This window comes from Mytilus galloprovincialis, chromosome 3 (genome assembly GCF_965363235.1).
Source record: "Mytilus galloprovincialis chromosome 3, xbMytGall1.hap1.1, whole genome shotgun sequence".
In the NCBI taxonomy this organism is placed as follows: Eukaryota; Metazoa; Mollusca; class Bivalvia; order Mytilida; family Mytilidae; genus Mytilus; species Mytilus galloprovincialis.
In genome coordinates this window covers 20,435,572-20,456,809 of record NC_134840.1, presented here as the reverse complement: position 1 = coordinate 20,456,809, position 21,238 = coordinate 20,435,572, and the positions used below count along the sequence as shown (strand labels likewise).

Below are 21,238 nucleotides of genomic sequence, written 5' to 3'. Positions count from 1 at the left end.
ACTTTAAAAATGTTCTAAAAAATTTACAACTCCCAAAAAAGGACACTCATTATATGCACAAAAATTCTATCATTATCCCTTCAAAACTGGCAAAAAAGGTGGAAAATTGCTATTAGAATTACATCCCTTTATCTACATACAATGACTATTAACATTAGAATTACATCCCTTTATCTACATACAATGACTTTTAACAGACAGAATGGGAAGTACTTTCGTTGTATTTACTATCTATATTTTTTTCATCAGGACTAGAAGGATTACTAATATCTAGCTTAGGTATAAACAGTTTGCTTCTGCTTTTTTTCCTTATTTTTTTCTTCTTTCCTTCTTCTGATGAGCTACTACTACTTATTTCAATTTCTGCTATGTCTAAATTTTCTAAGTCCTCTAGAGGATCTGCACTACATCGTTTATTCCTATTAATAATCTCATGTTCACTGTCAGATGAACTTTCATCAATTTCTATTTTTATTTGACATCCATTTTTAGTTATACTTATATCATAAGTATCATCATTTGTTTGATCTAGATTATCTAAAGCTTCTAAGGGTGATGACTCCCTCAAGATTACATTTCCGTTTGAACGTTCTATTTCAGCACCAACACCTGAATCAGCGGTAGTTTTCTTTCCTGAACCAGCTAAGCTTTTAGCAAATTTCAAGAATTCATCATGTCGATCATCATCACTACTCTCAATCTCTGGATCGGTCTCGCCATTGGACGATTCTGTAGTATCAGATTCTATCATTTCACTATTGTCTTGTGACATATACCCTAAGAAAGGATCAGGCTTTCTAGAATCTCCATCTAAATTAAAATCATCAGATGGGGCAAGTGATAAAAAAGGAGGGTCATGTACACTTTCAAAACTATATTTATATCCTCTTTCCCGAGGAAAACTCACTTTTCTACGAGTACGAATATTTGGCAAGTCCTTTGAGCTTTGACGATGGTTTAATTTTGGTTTACGAGCAGTTGGCTGAAAAACATTCTCCTCCGGTATTTTACACGTCCTACTAAGTGTGTCAGTTGCTGATGACAAAAGAGACACTGTATCATCTCCCTTGTCAGATTCAACGAAACTAATAGGACGTGATCCCGGAGTGCTAGGTGTTGATAAGTCTGCTGGTTTAAAGGTTGTAAACGTGATCCCTCCGCTACTTCTATTACTTTTACTTAAATACTTACCTTCGCTTAATAAATATACTGCTGCTGGAGATGGGAAGTCTAAACTACCATTATCACTTGCAACATGTTGACTATCCACAAAATCAACTGTCTCATCATTTATACTTTGTTCATTGATTGTTTTAGTCTTTTCACTTTTTTGTTCAATATTTTGCTTATCTCCATTTATATTTTCTGTCTGAGACATAAAACTTTCCTGTTCCTCTTTTGTTTTTATCACTGTCTGTTTTTGCAATTTGCTATGTTTGCTACTATCTTTTGTCACAAATTTTGACCTTTCCTTTTTAAAATCGTTTCCATTATTGGATTTTTTATTTGCAATTTGTTCAATTTCCGTATTCTCAGCACTTTTATCAGTGCTTGAACTCTTATCTAAAATACTACTTTCTTCTTCTTCTTCATTCAAATCCTCATTATGAATTCTAAATTCTTTGCTTTGGTCAGATATAAGATGAGATTCAATCTGTTCTGTATTGAAATCAGTACTAAGAATTGATTCACATTTTTCATGATGGTCTTTAATGTGTTTGACAATGTCAGTCTCAAACACAGGACTAGTAGTGTCATCAATACTCGAAAAAGTATCTCTTGGCGGGAGAGTGAAATAGTTCTTTCTTTTAGCACCTGATGGCGACATGTCCAGAGAAGTCTGAGAATGTCCTCCAGGAGTTCTCTTCCCTGATGGGGAACGACTTTTTAAAATACTAAATCCTTTTTCTGATGGTGATCGACTATGGGGAGATCTCTTTGTTCCACAAGAAAATGATCTTTGATGCTGTTGTGGAGAAGGTGATCCATCTTCAGAACCTGCATATACTTTGACCTGTTCAACCTGTATATTGGTGGGACGTTTCTTTTTCAAACTTCGACTCCTTCGCAGAGAATTGAATTGAACACTAGGCTCAACTGGACTTATAATATCATTTTCTTCATCTAATTCTTCAGAAAAATGCCTTCTATGAAGAATATAAGTGTCAATTAAATCTTCACTATTAGCAAGAGATGAGAAACTAAAACTATCACAGTCAATACTAGTTTGGGCTGAGAGATCAATATCGGTACTGTGAAAGTCAATAGAGTCTTGAGACATTGGTGATGCTAGATCAGGTTCTACGTGTTTTTCTGGTGAGTTTTGATTGGATGACAAACCAACACTTACAGAAATACGAGATCCTGCAGGAACTTCTTCGTTTAATTCAATGATAAATGTTTTTTCTTTGGCATCCCCTTCTGCAAGTCTTCTCTTTTCTTCTTGAACCGATGCAATCAAGTTTTCAATTTCTCGCTGAGTTTCAGCTTGTAGATCATGTTCTTGATCAGTAAATGTCTTTGAATTGATGCTGCTTTGATTTTCTACCATTTTACCATTACTTTCATTTGATGATTCTTCTTTCCCAAGTTCTGATGAAAAAACGACCTTTTTAGAGTCCCTACCAAGTGAGGAGTAGAGTTTTTCTCTATAAGTATCTGGAACATTTTCTATATAATACAATTGAGAATTAAGCTTATCAATTCTATTTTCTACCTGGTTAAATGTATACATATGAGAAGGTAGACCACCACCAGTTAGTGAAAGATCAGATATGTCACTAGGATTTTGATTGGATGACAAGTTTTGATTATGTACAACTATAGCGTTAGTAATGACTAAGTTAGAATGAGCACCTCTTTCTTCCTCACCTCCGCTGACAAGATATGCCTTTGTGTCAATTGTACCATCTGGTGTTGAGCTGTGTTCTGGTTTTGGTGATCCAAGGGAACGGCTACCAGATAGTGAACTTCCAGCACTATGTACATCTACCACTTCAGTTCTGTCGTGGGGTGTGTCTGCCCCTGTACTTAAGATATGTGACCCACTGGATGCTGTACTGTTGTGGGTATCAGTAGAATTGTTTAGAGTCATTTTGGCAGAAATTTTAGGTGTGACACTTGTACTACGACTAGCTTGAGAGATACGGCCACTGGTGGACCTAAAAAATAAATGAAGAATACAGAAATGTAAAGTGCAAATTGTAAATAATTACATGTGACTAACACTATTTCATTTTTAAAGTAATAAATTAATCTATTTCAAATATGACGTCATGCCATTCCAAATCTATGGCAGAATTTTTACAATCCTAATCTATGGCAAATATTTCGTCATGCTATTCCAAATCTATGGCAGATTTTTTACAAGACTTCAAGATTAAAACAACCCATTTATTAAACCAAATAGTTAGTTCTTTAACAAACAAGAAAGCAGTTTTTTTCCTTTAAAAACATGAAAAATGAACAGTTTGACTTTTCACTGGATTTTATTTTATCTTTAAAATATCTTTTTTATTTCATGACGATTGCAATCAAACTGGTATCCGGTTATTTATAAACTTTGCCAGCAGTAGACGTTAAATATTTACTATAACTTTTTTTTCTTAAATATTCGGTACTGTGAAAACAGCGGTGCCGTTTTTCACCGGGGGATTCATGTGTCTCAGCATATTTTGTCCCTCTTCTGGATAATAGGTCACATCATCCTTTAAACCGACCTTTATTTGTTGTACAAGTATAGCGAAACATTTTTATCTAGAATGGTGTTCAAATCTATGGGTTCCATCATCGTTAGCTGCGGTAAAGATGTAATATGGCGTTATTCATATTGTGACGTTATATGTTACTCATTCCCCAGATCTGCCATAGATTTGGAGAAAACAAAAATCTGCCATATATTTGAGTTGTTTGGCGTTTGTAATGTCACATTTGCCATAGATTAGAAATGTGCCATAGATTTGGAACCCGTCATAGATTTGAGTCCTACATATATAACAGTGAATATTCAATTATTTTGTCATAGTGTAGTCATTGAAATGCCATGCAATCTCCTACAAACCCTTGCCACATGCAATACGCATCAAACAATACTAATTTCAAAAGGTAACAATCCACAGTATGACATGTCGCAACACTTTGACAACGAACTCTGACCATTGCCATGTAAAATTAAGTTTTTTAGTAGATACTGCTGTGAGACTATCAAGACTGTTCTTCAATTTGATCAAGGGTAACTTAATGATCATTCCTATAAAATTAGAATAAGAAAGACTTAATAGTTGCAAGGGAGAAGAAATTATAGAACTGACCAACAATATTCAACAATTGCAAATTGATGACAGCTTTTTATCCTGTTTATGGATAACTGAATCTTTTTATCCTGTGTATGAGATACTAAATCTTTTGTAAAAATAACATTGAATGCAAAATTCCCAAGCACTTTTATTAGTCAAGGTTGGTTCAATTTGGTGCTGAATTATAAAGACGGATGCATAATGATAGCAACAACTCATACTGGCCTCATCAGCAAAGTAAGTTATTCTACTACTGACTGAACACACAAATCTTATATATAACCTTAGAAAACTTGGAATTTTAAAATTATCATTTTTTTCAAGAAATTTAAGCAGCACATACATAACAAAAGCTATAAGGATATCATTTCAGAAAGCATGATAAATCATATTCAAGCATGAGAGCAACACATTACAATGATGCTTAAAGGCCAGTGAGAGCAACACATTACAATGATGCTTAAAGGCCTGTGAGAGCAACACATTACAATGATGCTTAAAGCCCCATGAGAGCAACACATTACAATGATGCTAAAAGGCCTGTGAGAGCAACACATTACAATGATGCTTAAAGGCCAGTGAGAGCAACAAATTACAATGATGCTAAAAGGCCTGTGAGAGCAACACATTACAATGATGCTTAAAGGCCTGTGAGAGCAACACATTACAATGATGCTTAAAGGCCAGTGAGAGCAACACATTACAATGATGCTAAAAGCCCCATGAGAGCAACACATTACAATGATGCTAAAAGCCCCATGAGAGCAACACATTACAATGATGCTAAAAGCCCCATGAGAGCAACACATTACAATGATGCTAAAAGCCCCATGAGAGCAACACATTACAATGATGCTTAAAGCCCCATGAGAGCAACACACAACAATGATGCTAAAAGGCCTGTGAGAGCAACACATTACAATGATGCTTAAAGCCCCATGAGAGCAACACATTACAATGATGCTTAAAGCCCAATGAGAGCAACACATTACAATGATGCTAAAAGTCCCATGAGAGCAACACATTACAATGATGCTTAAAGGCCTGTGAGAGCAACACATTACAATGATGCTTAAAGGCCAGTGAGAGCAACACATTACAATGATGCTTAAAGCCCTATGAGAGCAACACATTACAATGATGCTTAAAGCCCCATGAGAGCAACACATTACAATGATGCTTAAAGCCCCATGAGAGCAACACATTACAGTGATGCTAAAAGTCCCATGAGAGCAACACATTACAATGATGCTTAAAGCCCCATGAGAGTAACACATTACAATGATGCTAAAAGCCCCATGAGAGCAACACATTACAATGATGCTAAAAGCCCCATGAGAGCAACACATTACAATGATGCTTAAAGCCCCATGAGAGCAACACATTACAATGATGCTTAAAGCCCCATGAGAGCAACACATTACAATGATGCTTAAAGCCCCATGAGAGCAACACATTACAATGATGCTTAAAGCCCCATGAGAGCAACACATTACAATGATGCTTAAAGGCCTGTGAGAGCAACACATTACAATGATGCTTAAAGGCCAGTGAGAGCAACACATTACAATGATGCTTAAAGCCCCATGAGAGCAACACATTACAATGATGCTAAAAGCCCCATGAGAGCAACACATTACAATGATGCTAAAAGCCCCATGAGAGCAACACATTACAATGATGCTAAAAGGCCTGTGAGAGCAACACATTACAATGATGCTTAAAGCCCCATGAGAGCAACACACAACAATGATGCTAAAAGGCCTGTGAGAGCAACACATTACAATGATGCTTAAAGCCCCATGAGAGCAACACACAACAATGATGCTAAAAGGCCTGTGAGAGCAACACATTACAATGATGCTTAAAGCCCCATGAGAGCAACACATTACAATGATGCTTAAAGGCCTGTGAGAACAGCACATTACAATGATGCCAGACTATGCGAAATACGTCGGACCGTCGGACAAATCCGGTGAATAATGGATCGGTCTGGTAAAATTTTGTTGAATTCCGGTCCGAATGTCCGGTGTTTTTTTTCATGGAACATTCTAGCAAAATTGCCAAACGATCTCAAATTCATTTTCATCTTTATTATTCACCACAGCGATGTTTATTTTGTTCAACCGCTAGCTTTATGCCGAACATCGACAACCAGTAATGTGTAAATCCGGGTAAAAACATATCTGACTGTCAAAAACAACAATGGATGCCATCATTGGCACAACCGGAAATGTAAATAAAACCGGATCAGATTCTGGGAACGGATAAGGATAATTCCGGGTTTGCCGATTTAAATACAATAAATGAATAAACATCCAAGCAGATCACAAAATTTAGCTATGAAATATAACCACAAGAATTGAAAACCAAAAGATATATGACAAAGAAAGAAGAAACAGGAAATAATATTTTATACAGAAACTCTAGTAAATTATGTTTAGTTCACAAACATTGTCAAAATCCAATAAAATGGGACATTACTCTTCACTGAAATGCATTCAAGCAATTGTGCACAACTTTCATAACAATATCCCCTCTTGTTACATCATTTTGTTTTAATTTTTGCATTTCGGGGAGGAGTAGGGCACAACAAAGTCATATGTTTGTTGTTTTTTGTCGGATAATATACAATTAGATGTAAAAAAAAATTGGTCTGGTAAAATTTCATTCGGTCTGGTAAAGCTAGGATGCTTACAAGACCGAATGTCCTGTAAAAATAAAATTCATTCGCGTAGTCTGTGATGCTTAAAGGCCTGTGAGAGCAACACATTACAATGATGCTTAAAGGCCAGTGAGAGCAACACATTACAATGATGCTAAAAGCCCCATGAGAGCAACACATTACAATGATGCTAAAAGCCCCATGAGAGCAACACATTACAATGATGCTAAAAGCCCCATGAGAGCAACACATTACAATGATGTTAAAAAGGCCTGTGAGAGCAACACATTACAATGATGCTTAAAGCCCCATGAGAGCAACACACAACAATGATGCTAAAAGGCCTGTGAGAGCAACACATTACAATGATGCTTAAAGCCCCATGAGAGCAACACATTACAATGATGCTTAAAGCCCCATGAGAGCAACACATTACAATGATGCTAAAAGTCCCATGAGAGCAACACATTACAATGATGCTTAAAGGCCTGTGAGAGCAACACATTACAATGATGCTTAAAGGCCAGTGAGAGCAACACATTACAATGATGCTTAAAGCCCCATGAGAGCAACACATTACAATGATGCTTAAAGCCCCATGAGAGCAACACATTACAATGATGCTTAAAGCCCCATGAGAGCAACACATTACAATGATGCTAAAAGTCCCATGAAAGCAACACATTACAAATGATGCTTAAAGCCCCATGAGAGCAACACATTACAATGATGCTAAAAGCCCCATGAGAGCAACACATTACAATGATGCTAAAAGCCCCATGAGAGCAACACATTACAATGATGCTTAAAGGACTGTGAGAGCAACACATTACAATGATGTTTAAAGGCCCATTAAAGAACATAGAGAAGGACAACTTCTGTAATAGTTCTGCCCACCTTTTATTATGCTTTTTATATGAAATACACATCAAACATTATTACTGTTCACACCACAGAAACGTTTTTTTTTATAAAAACATATGATATCACATTCAGATAGTTATTTGCTGGACAATTTTCATTTTATTTTGCAATTAATTAAGAATCTCTTTTCAAGATATTCATTCAAATTTAGGAACTGATATCCAAATCTTTCTTTTTGGCAAAGGTAACAAGATTCTTTTTACAAATTGTTCGTTACATCCTCAGAAACTTTTGGCTAATTTGGATCGAAGCGATTCGATGAAATTTTATAGGAGTTATCTACCTTTACAAAATAAATTTTTCAGTCTGTGTTTTCAACTCATCAACTATTACCCATATAACCCTGGAATGTTTTTATTTGAGGCACCTAGGTCCTAACTTAGAAAATGAGGTCAAGGTCAATTTCAAAATTTTGACTTTTCCTTGTTGTTTTGAGATTTTCTTCAACACTTTTAAAGATATACCTTAAAGAACAAGTGCAAAATGTTTGCTTTATTGTAATGAAGATATGTTTCATTTGGTCTGATACAATTTAATGGCATCTATTAGGAGGTAGTGCCCCTGAAATGTCTTAATTTAAGGCTATTTGATTATAACTTCAATTAAATTTATTATAAAGTCATATGACCTGGTACAAAAGGTTAGGTGACATATGACCTTGAAAATGACAACCGGAAGTGACCTTGAGAAAACCAGAAGTAGCTATTTTTGCACTTTTTTCACATCAAAGTACTCAGAATCCATATATTTTGTAATATAAATACATTGACTTATCACTTGAAATCTTGACTAGAAGTGACTTTTTGTAAACCGGAAGTGGTCAATTATATCCCGGTTTACAGGCAAAAGTATATCGAAACTATATATTTTTGGAATCAGTGTGAAAGAAGCTATCATATGAGACCAAAAGTAACATTTATTTAACCCGAAGTAGCATATGATATCCTTTAGTTCACTTACAAGCTCAGTCTGAAGAAACTAGCTGCTTTTCAAAATTTCTTTGATGTGGAAAGGCCTTCAATTGTTCTCTGAACAAGTGGTTTTTAATTGTAAATACATTTCTGTTGCATTCTAAGTACAGAAGTATGTTTCTTTAATTTGTCTAAATGTGTTTACCTGAATGGTTTTACAAATTTACTAAAATCAATTTTTGTCACTTGGAATCAAAATAAGTTTTTACTACAGAAATTACATATTTCATAGAAAGGGGGAATCAAACTAAACTATTATTTCTATTTCCAGCAACATCATTTATTATATTAAGGAGTACAGATATAACTGAAAACAATTATAAGTGAACCATCTTCAAGCACTTTAAACAAAAGAAAGCTATGAACAGAAGCACATGCAATAACAATCACATCATGCAAACTCAAAACAATTTTAGAATTAAGTTTTTAGAAGACTGATTAATTTTTAACTCTATAACATGCTAAAGAGAGTTATCAAATTTGTCTTTTCCACAACAACTAGAAACTTACTTTCTTTTAATCCTAATATTTGCAAAAGGTTGAAAAAAATAGTGCATTCAGTAAAAATCATGCTTAAAAGATATCATAGTCTCTACAAATAAATATTTGTGGGAAAATACATGATCTGAAATATGCTTTAATCATCTAATACACTCTAAAAACTCCTTTCCATTTATACCTGGTTATTACAATAGATTTGAGACTAAAACTGTTTTTTTGATCTGAACATGGTCTAAAATAAGGCTAGTTTAGATAAGAAGTTATTTTAACAACACCATGGTTTATTTAGTTCTTTAATAATCTGAATTACCTCCCCTTTCAAATCATTTCTAAAAAACTTTTATCAATCTATATAATTCTGTATTGGTAAAAACGTTGTTCTTCTTACAAAATAAAAGGAATCATAGGTCCAACATATAAATGTATTGCCTTATAAAAATTGGCTAATTGAAGTTTGAACTTAAAACATTTGCAGTCATTTATGCGTCTGACTACCATGCTACCTAATATGAATTTTTTTTACATGAAATCAGTATTACTGTATCAAGTTTGACAGAATATATAACAAAAACTTTACCCAAAAAGTTGAAGGAATGCATGCATAGAAATATCTACAGAAAACATGCCTATATGTATAGTATCCTAATCACTATAGAAAAGAGGACCTGAAATAAACAACCAACCTTTGAAATGATGGACTCTTGACACAAGTTTCTCTGACATATGTCATCAATTGTTTCTGTGTTCTACCACTATACCTAAAATAAACAAGAATTCATACATTGAAATGCCTCACCATATTACTCACAGTAAATCAGAACTGACCTAAGTAAAAAAGTTTATGTAGATCACTGAAAGTGAAAATGATGTCAAGGTCAGGTGACTCTTCCAGACAGCTGCATATACACTATTTAAGAATTGCTTGTTTAATATTCATCTAAAATGTGTACTAAGTAAATGCTAAAAATAATTTCAGTGACACTGACAGAGATAAAACATGTATTGGAAATATGTTATACATACAGTCTGATCAAATGAAAAATGTTATACATATAGTCTGATCAAATAAAATATGTTATACATACAGTCTGATCAAATGAAATATGTTATACATATAGTCTGATCAAATGAAATATGTTATACATAAAGTCTGATCAAATGAAATATGTTATACATATAGTCTGATCAAATGAAATATGTTATACATACAGTCTGATCAAATGAAATATGTTATACATATAGTCTGATCAAATGAAATATGTTATACATACAGTCTGATCAAATCAAATATGTTATACATACAGTCTGATCAAATGAAATATGTTATACATATAGTCTGATCAAATAAAATATGTTATACATACAGTCTGATCAAATGAAATATGTTATACATACAGTCTGATCAAATGAAATTACTTGCTTACTCCCTTCTACAATATTTCAACCAAAAAAAAAAGACACTAAAAAATAAATATAGACAAAAAACAACCATGATCTTAAATTCCATAAAGTGAATGTTTTCTGTGAACTCAATACAATATTTCTGCTATATGCATAATGTATAATTTTCCATTTGCATAATAAGTCCATATAAAACATGATATGTTACCTAAAAGAGGATCCTCTACTGACTAGCTTGGTTTTATTTCGTGGTATTTTCTTGATCATGTGACAGCGAAAAAATGCATGGTGCTCTATACACTGCTTCCAGAAGTTCTTGCTTTCATCTCGACTTTCAAAGAAAAATTCTACTGTGTCTTTATAATAGCCCTATAATAAAATTTAAAACAATATTATTATGTTATTAATGGATTGTCTCACTACCAAAGACAAAAGGGTGGAGGTCCTCTCTGGGCACTCCGCTTCCTCCACCAATTAAAGCACATCATGAAAAAGGCACCAGTGCTGGAAATGGTGTTAAATACCAATCAAGAAAGGAACAAATACAGCAGTCAAAAGGCAAGGGGTAATCATGTGATACATTCACCAAACTCTAATGGGAGTTTTTTCTAGTAATTCATCACATTTTACAGCGAGATCACCAGAAAAATAACTGAGAAGCATAAACATATGATTATGTCGAAATATCACAATATAAACAGTACCAAAATTTCAAAGTCTTTTATTTGAATTATGCAGGTCCAAAACCACAATTATTTCGTAGTGCATTTCTTTTAGACAATAAATGAAATTTAAAAAATTCCCACCTGCGCTTTCTCAATATTTTAGTGTGTTGTGCCACTTTTGGGACAAATTATATCAAAATTATACAAAACTTCATCAGCTCTAACTCAAAATATGGACAATTCTATATTAAGGGGGTCTTGAAATCTTTTGACAGCTTCCGAAGTGCTAATTTTTAACCTTTTTCAGCTGGACCAAATCACTACTATACTTTAAAATTCATGACCCTTATTTTTTTACAGTGTCATTTCACCCCCTACTTGCTATGTGAGGCATAAAACATAGAGAAATAAATTTGGAAGGGATATAAAAAATATTGGCAAGAAACACACTGTCCACACTAGGGACTATATTTGTGGACAACGAAAATTCAAGGGACGACAATTGTGGTCTCGGACCTGCATGAATACTTTAAATACCAATCCTGGGATAATGTTGAGTGCAATGCAAAGAATACATATTGAAGCCTTGTGCTACAGCAACAGATGCTTAACTATCTTGTAGAATAATCAAATTTTGATGGAAATATTATCTATAAAATAATTGTTTTGACTGGAAATCTAAAATTGAGAAAATATTTCCAAATATCAAACACATGAATGACTCTAGCAAAGCTGGAATGATTCAAACTGGCCAGGCACATAAAAAGTAAGAAAGACATCTTTATGCAGCCGTTAAATTGATGAAACACAGAATAATGTGTAACTTCTGAAAATACTTCTGCATAATTTAAAAAGCACATCATATGTACTAGTATCTCCAAAGAAAATACGAGTGCACATACTGAAATGTCTCGCCCGTTTTACTTATTACTGAATTAATGTTAAAGTCTGTAATATGAAGGTGTATTACAAGGACACATAAATTAATCATTATCAATGATCCATGAAAATGATGTCAAGGTCAAATGAATATTTTTGCCACCCACTTTCATCATAGGAGAGACAAAACTCTAAACAAAATCCTGATTTTCTCTTGAATAGCATCTTTGAAATTAATATTTCCAGAAGTTGCGTTCACTGAAGTACTGAACATCAGATTTTGATTTTAAATGTTTTAGCACAATTTTTAAGTACCACTTTTGGGTTATTTCTTGGCAGCCAGTCTTTACAGGTGGATAAAGCCTTGAGAAAACCATGACCTTCTTTGGGAAAACTGACGATCCTAGTCAATCAAGATTGGAGTCTAGTACACCTGCACCAGCAAAGTTCGAACTCACAACCTCAGTGTTGACTGGCTAGTGATAACAGTAGTTACTACTGAAGACCTCTCCGCCACCAAGGCTCCTATTGAACATTGGATGACCGCAAGTTATGATGGATGATGAATAAATGACAGGTCGTAATATGATACCTGCCAGACAGATATGTAAATTCCAGCTATTGTTGGAATGTGTTTTTCAAGGTATTCATCGGTAACATTATTTTTTTGTTATTTGTGCAAAGATATAAATGGTTTTCTACTTATATATATTTCTCATGACAAAACATTTTCATATTATTCATCTATGTTCTTAAAAAGTATTTTCATGAGTATTCATTGAAGAAATGAATTTGTAACAAGCAATAAGAAATGTTATTTTGCACTCCATAATATCAGTGTATTTGTACCAAATACTTCGGTTCAATATCAGTCAAAATCGCAAGGGACATGCAATTTCTTTAACAACATAACACCGGCATGACCTCTCAAGGTTATATATGATGAAAAACAAAACTAACTCAATCAAGTTAAGCTTTGATCCCAGTTATTTTAGTTTTACAGAGAACAAGATTTCTGAAATAAGCAATGTCTTAAAATAGTCAAACTTAAGATAACCTTCAATAAAAAAGCGACATCAAAACAGACACATACTGAAGCTAAAATGCAAAAGCACAGGACTTGTAAACTGCTTTAAAGTAATTTGACTAATTCAAGGGAGATAAATAATATATCAATGTTCTGAAACTTTATAAGAGGACACAAAACATAAGACAAAGCCAACACAATGCTTTAAGTGAGCTCATTCTGAACATGCACTATCAATACTACATAAAGTCAATCACTGCACTGAACAACAAATATTATAACAATCATGCATGTCCAATAGTCTTGAAAATGTGTGACAAAGTTATTTAAAAAATAGAAATACTGTATTTGGGAAATTGTTAATTCTTGGATATTGTGATAGATGTGGACTGATTATTTTTGTTTTTAATTATGAGTATTTTGTATATTTTTTTGTGTTATGTTTACTATATTTCACGAAAGCATGTTCTAAATTCCTGTTGAATTATTCTAATTTGGTCCACCAATAAATAAAATATATACATCTATGTATGGGATAACACTATGAATTATATAAATTTCTATAAAAAAAAATTATTTCAAAATACAACATATATGAATTGTTCAAATTATATGATATTTGCTTGGCTGAATTGCTATCTCTAAACCATGTCCCTTTGTTATACATAATGAGAGAGGGTTTGACAAAAAACAAAAGCCAAGCTTATCTTTACTTTTCTCACCTTAGCTTTTCCTGGCTGAAAACAAAAAGCAGATATCTGAAATAAAATCTATTCCATCTTTTTTCAATCCATGTCACTTAAAGAACAAATTTATTTTCCCCATTACTGTGGGTCTCATCTGGGATCTAAGCGTGACGCGGAATTAAGATTTTTTGTAAGCGTGACACGTGAAAGTCAAATTATTGTGCTGTGAAAACGGGAAATGAAGTCTAGCAGGACATGGGAAATTACAAATTATGAGAATTGCTTACATTCATAGTGTAAGCATACATGGGAATCTGACAAAACAGTAAGCGGGATCCGGGATCAGAAATCCTGCCCCCCCCCCCCCCCCCCCAATGAGATCCCCTTTACTTTACAATGAAAGGAGGATTTTGGCTATGAATAAAATTAATTAAACTTCATTAAAATATATCTGAACATCATAAACCCCTTTTCATAATTATCTTTATCTGGCTATTCTTCTCAACATTTTGAAAATTAAAATCAGTTTAATAACTTCCACAGACCTGTGGTTTCATTCGATTGACATGGTCTAGTGTTATGAAAACCAAGCAGTGATTTTTTCTTATAAATGTGCATAAGTGAAAACCATCAAGACTGAGTAAATACATTATAAAACATCACATGAAAACTGCATATCAATGTGAAACAAAGCAATAAACAGTATACCAAAGGTGTCAACTCTCAATGTGAAACAAACCAAAACACAGTACACCAAGGTGTCAACTCTCAATGTGAAACAAACCAAAACACAGTACACCAAGGTGTCAACTTTACAAGTTTCAGAGGGAATCTTCTGAGATATTTTCTGAATCCCCTTCTGAGGACATTTTTCCTGTTAGGGCATCAAAATAACTTATTTGGAGAAAAAAGTCTTCCAATATTCTACTTATTTGACTCTTTTAAAATAGTTGTGTGAACCATAAAAAGTCAAATTTGTGTTAAAACATTGTTGTTTACATAATATAGAGCAATCTTATATATTGTTTTCTGGGATAAATTCTAGGAATCATTGGATCATTTAAAATGTTGTACCATAACAATTTCTTGAACTTCAATTTTTCACAAATCATCATTGGAAACATCGAGAGTTTCGAAGCTATATTTTTCTCAATAACAAATTCCTTTGAAGCAGAGGTCCCACTTTGAAAGCTTGAAAAGTTGACACCTACGTATGATAAAAACTTTTCAAAAGTGCATTTGTTCAAATCCATCATAATCCAATTAAAGTGACCATAGGATAAATCAGTGATATTTAATTCTTCATTGACTTACATAGGTATCTGGATGAAGCTTAATTAGAAATTTCTTCCTTTTAAAGCTTAGTTTCCTTATCTTTGCCCAGGAAAATGTGTTGATTTTAGTATTATTCTGGAACACTAAAATGCCCATGTGCGCTACAGCAAGGAAAAGAGCTACACCTTCATGGTCCTGAAAAATAACATGTTTGTTTTTAAAAATAATATGTATTCTTCTTCCCTGGTAAATAAATGAACATAGTCAGTTTTAATAAATCAAGAAATGATAATAAAGGTAAAAGTTACCAGCTACCTAGAACTGACAGTCAAAAGAAAGTAACCTATAACTATGAGAAAACTTTTCATACATGTAACATCATTTTATAAGAGCCAGTAATTTTTGTTCTAAATAAAATGTACATGTCCTTCTGATGATGATTCCCCTCTCTTTTGAATTATCTTTTCAAAACCTTTATGTTTTTAACTCTTGCATGTTTGCAACTTTTGGTGAAGCTGTAGTTTTGATTTCCCCCCTTATTTTCAATTTTATTCTTGTAAATGTCTGACTAGATACAGCATTTATTTCTGTATCTATGCATTACAACTAATGAAAATAACACTAAATAAACATAATGGGTCTGAAGACCAGTTTGTGACTAACCTTGGAAGCATTCAGTCTGATACCATATGTTTCTACCTTCCTGGCAACATCTACTAGGCTAGCTTCTGCTTCTGCAGGTGTTTCCCCTCTAAAATATATCAATGTGAATCATAGTTATTTACAAATCTTAATTTATGGCTCTGCTTCAGAGTTAATTTAACTCTTCTTAGAAGTTATCAGTGTTATTATATTCAAACAACTTAGAAGCACAGAAAGCAACATTTTTATTTATTTTAACAGCAAGATGGCTTAAATATTTTTAAGTACATATGCACGAAGTTTTTGACCATGAATTTCACTATCCTGTTATCTTCCTTGCACATTACAAACCTTGAAGAAGGGGTGAATAATCATGCTTAGTTTCATTACCATGGGTTTGAATGTTAGATAGCAGAATATTTTTTGTAATTATACACAGGAGTGACTAAGTTTTTAATTGTGGCTTTTATTTGTATGGTTTTCTTCTAAAAGTTGTAAAAAATCATGCCAAGCTACATTACCTAACTTCACTGGATTAGGAAGTTAGAAACCTTACACAATTTGGGGCAGAAAGACTCACAACAAACTCATTACAATAGGTCTTTTGCCATGAACATTCAATTAAAAGTAAATAAGTGAAATATTTTGTAAGCATCAGATTTATTAATGAATCTTCAGTCTACCTTCAGATTTATTCCGAATCACATTTTTATAAAATTCAGCAATTTTTCCATCTGTTATAAAGGGGCATAACTTAAGAACTGCTCAAGTGACACCACCAAAATTCACCTGTATTTCGTGGTAATAAACATTGTGTATACGTTTTATAACATTTGGTTGAGGCAAACTAAAGTTACAGATATGAAACAAACAATTAAGCAATTTTACGATTTGTAAATGGGCATAACTCTAAAACTGTTTAAATGACGCCATCAAAGTTCAAATTTGGTCTGTGTTTTGTGGTAATAAGCATTGTGTATAACTTTCAAAATGTTTGGTTGAGGTAAATTTAAGTTGTATTAACTTCCCAACTTTGGGATGCGAGTACATACATACAGACAGACAAGGGTAAAACTTAATGCCCCCTCTGCTACAGCAGGGGCATAATAAAATATTTGTAAATCAGTTATATTTTGGAGGAATTGGTGGTTGATGCAGTTTTTTGTGCTTTCCTGTATTATGGGTGATTACTGTTATGTTTTTATGTATGATTTGTATTACACATGTGTATTGAAACTTACATGTGTTGTTTATGATATTCCATAACTTTCTTCAGTAGATCTTCAGACTGCCTTGGGATAAATTGAGGCATACTCATCAAATATGTATGGTCAATGTATTCTTCAATGATATAATCTCCTAACTCAGCTAAAAAAACAAGATATTGTACATAAACGAAGGCATACTCATCAAATATGTATGGTCAATGTATTCTTCAATGATATAATCTCCTAACTCAGCTAAATAAACAAGATATTGTACATAAACGGACGCATACTCATCAAATAGGTATGGTCAATGTATTCTTCAATGATATAATCTCCTAACTCAGCTAAAAAAAAACAAGATATTGTACATAAACGGAGGCATACTCATCAAATAGGTATAGTCTATGTATTCTTCAATGATATAATCTCCTAACTCAGCTAAATAAACAAGATATTGTACATAAACGAAGGTATACTCATCAAATATGTATGGTCTATGTATTCTTCTATGATATAATCTCCTAACTCAGCTAAAAAAAACAAGATATTGTACATAAACGAAGGCATACTCATCAAATAGGTATGGTCTATGTATTCTTCTATGATATAATCTCCTAACTCAGCTAAATAAACAAGATATTGTACATAAACGGAGGCATACTCATCAAATAGGTATGGTCTATGTATTCTTCTATGATATAATCTCCTAACTCAGCTAAAAAAAACAAGATATTGTACATAAACGGAGGCATACTCATCAAATAGGTATGGTCTATGTATTCTTCTATGATATAATCTCCTAACTCAGCTAAAAAAAATAAGATATTGTACATAAACGGAGGCATACTCATCAAATAGGTATGGTCTATGTATTCTTCTATGATATAATCTCCTAACTCAGCTAAAAAAAATAAGATATTGTACATAAACGAAGGCATACTCATCAAATAGGTATGGTCTATGTATTCTTCTATGATATAATCTCCTAACTCAGCTAAAAACAAGAATGTGTCCACAGTACACGGATGCCCCACTCACACTATCATTTTCTATGTTTAAAGGACTGTGAAATTGGAATAAATTCTCTAATTTGGCATTAAAATTAGAATGATCTTATCAAAGGGAACATGTATACAATGTACTAAGTTTCAAGTTGATTGGACTTCTACTTTATCAAAAACTACCTTGACCAAAAACTTTAACCTGAAATTTGCACTATCATTTTCTATGTTCAGTGAACCGTAAAATTGGGGTCAAAACTCTAATTTGGCATTTAAATTAGAAAGATCATATCATAGGGCACATGTATACTAAGTTTCAAGTTGATTGGACTTCAACTTCATCAAAAACTACCTTGACCAAAAACTTTAACCTGAAGCCAAAAACTTTAACCTGAAATTTGCACTATCATTTTCTATGTTCAGTGAACCGTAAAATTGGGGTCAAAACTCTAATTTGGCATTTAAATTAGAAAGATCATATCATAGGGCACATGTATACTAAGTTTCAAGTTGATTGGACTTCAACTTCATCAAAAACTACCTTGACCAAAAACTTTAACCTGAAGCCAAAAACTTTAACCTGAAATTTGCACTATCATTTTCTATGTTCAGTGAACCGTAAAATTGGGGTCAAAACTCTAATTTGGCATTTAAATTAGAAAGATCATATCATAGGGCACATGTATACTAAGTTTCAAGTTGATTGGACTTCAACTTCATCAAAAACTACCTTGACCAAAAACTTTAACCTGAAGCCAAAAACTTTAACCTGAAATTTGCACTATCATTTTCTATGTTCAGTGAACCGTAAAATTGGGGTCAAAACTCTAATTTGGCATTTAAATTAGAAAGATCATATCATAGGGCACATGTATACTAAGTTTCAAGTTGATTAGACTCCAACTTCATCAAAAACTACCTCGACCAAAAACTTTAACCTGAAGCGGGACAGACGGACGAACGGACGAACGAACGGACGAACGAACAGACGGACGAACGGACGCACAGACCAGAAAACATAATGCCCATAAATGGGGCATAAAAACAAGATATTGTACATAAACGGAGGCATACTCATCAAATATGTAAGGTCTATGTATTCTTCTATGATATAATCTCCTAACTCAGCTAAATAAACAAGATATTGTACATAAACGAAGGCATACTCATCAAATAGGTATGGTCTATGTATTCTTCTATGATATAATCTAACTCAGCTAAAAAAAACAAGATATTGTACATAAACGGAGGCATACTCATCAAATATGTATGGTCTATGTATTCTTCTATGATATAATCTCCTAACTCAGCTAAATAAACAAGATATTGTACATAAACGAAGGCATACTCATCAAATAGGTATGGTCTATGTATTCTTCAATGATATAATCTCCTAACTCAGCTAAATAAACAAGATATTGTACATAAGCGGAGGCATACTCATCAAATATGTATGGTCTATGTATTCTTCAATGATATAATCTCCTAACTCAGCTAAATAAACAAGATATTGTACATAAACGAAGGCATACTCATCAAATAGGTATGGTCTATGTATTCTTCTATGATATAATCTCCCAACTCAGCTAAAAAAACAAGATATTGTACATAAACGAAGGCATACTCATCAAATAGGTATGGTCTATGTATTCTTCTATGATATAATCTCCTAACTCAGCTAAAAAAACAAGATATTGTACATAAACGGAGGCATACTCATCAAATATGTATGGTCTATGTATTCTTCTATGATATAATCTCTTAACTCAGCTAAAAGTAACCAAATATTGTTTATAAATCTCCTGATCTCTTGACATTTATACACAATTACTTGGATTAACATCATATTGCATGTCATTTACTTTCAAACATTTGAAATTATTAGATGTTTTACAATTTTTTGGGATCTTTTATAATTGAGTTACACTGGAAGAGAGAAATACTATTCAACAACAACAAGCTTCAGAACTAATGGTATATTGTTCCCTTTAAACATGGAAATAAAACTTTGATTGATCATTTCATTTACAGTTGGTGACATACATTCTTGAATGAACTGCTCCAATGATACACATATTTTTCCAGTTTATATGTGTATTATATGCACAGACATGAGAACAATAGGGAACTATATTTCAGTGTGAATACATTTAGTAACAGTAGCTAACCTGTCGTGTTATTAGGGAGGCCAGTGCCTTAGTAAAGATTTAGAACAAGTTCTAATCCTTCCAAAAATGATACTGGCAAGCAGGAGTTGGCTGAGATGCCAAACTGAAATCCCATAAAAAAAACTTTAAAAATTCTGTAACTTGGAAATTAAGTTGGTCCAAGTTTATATCATTTAATTTGTTCTACTGCAAATATATTGGCAGTAATTATACAAACACCTTATTTTTATCAAGAAGTAAATGGTAACATCTTTCAGTCTTATTTAATTACTAGAATGCAATTACAATTTGAAACAGTGCTTAAACTTTTAATTGAGAATTATAACATTAACATGATTGTTATAAATAACCCATATATCCATCTCTAAGATAGCATGCAAGAAGAAGTAACAGGCTGTTTATCTAACTATTAATTGTCATTTGACAACAGCTTTGTGTACTGTTAATGCAAATTATTTCAGATTGACCTTTTCTTCGTGTTTTCTCTGAACTTATGCATATTTATTGCACCAAATTGACATATTGTACATTTCATACTTTGTGTTATATCTAACATGTACTTTCTTTTTTTTTTTTTTTTTTAATTTTGGAGACCTTCACATAAAATCCTTTTTAAGGCTGACTGTGAAGTAAGAATTTATTCACCTTGAACAATATAGGAGGCTAGAAGTGCTGCAGTGTTCTCGCTACAAACCATTCGACCAACAGATAAATCTTTCTTTACTTGTAATGCAAATAAGTACCTGTAAAAAAAAAACACTTTAAAATGATGCAGAAAAAAATAGCAATAAATAATATTTTACTGGTCTGATGCTTTCTTAATATATATACTTCACCTGAGAGTTTTTCTTAATAAGACATCCAACATCACTATTGTTATATTAAACAGTCACACTACATTTATGTAGGGTGCACATATCCCATTCAGCT

At 33.0% G+C, this 21,238-nt stretch overlaps 1 protein-coding gene across 4 annotated transcripts in view; it reads right to left on the bottom strand.

The window, feature by feature from the left end:
* Positions 1-21,238, bottom strand: part of LOC143067381 (FERM, ARHGEF and pleckstrin domain-containing protein 2-like) — a 99,388-nt gene that overhangs the window by 48,784 nt on the left and 29,366 nt on the right. For 2 of the 4 annotated variants that reach the window (XM_076240605.1, XM_076240606.1), the window contains exons 5-12: positions 20,954-21,051; positions 17,173-17,299; positions 15,953-16,040; positions 15,329-15,484; positions 14,051-14,065; positions 10,966-11,126; positions 10,040-10,114; positions 2,857-3,161 (exon numbers count right to left, since the gene is read on the bottom strand). In XM_076240605.1, coding sequence (XP_076096720.1) covers positions 2,857-3,161; positions 10,040-10,114; positions 10,966-11,126; positions 14,051-14,065; positions 15,329-15,484; positions 15,953-16,040; positions 17,173-17,299; positions 20,954-21,051 — 1,025 coding nt within the window. The remainder of the gene's footprint in view (positions 1-2,856; positions 3,162-10,039; positions 10,115-10,965; positions 11,127-14,050; positions 14,066-15,328; positions 15,485-15,952; positions 16,041-17,172; positions 17,300-20,953; positions 21,052-21,238) is intronic. The other 2 variants (XM_076240608.1, XM_076240607.1) reach the window with 2 other exon arrangements.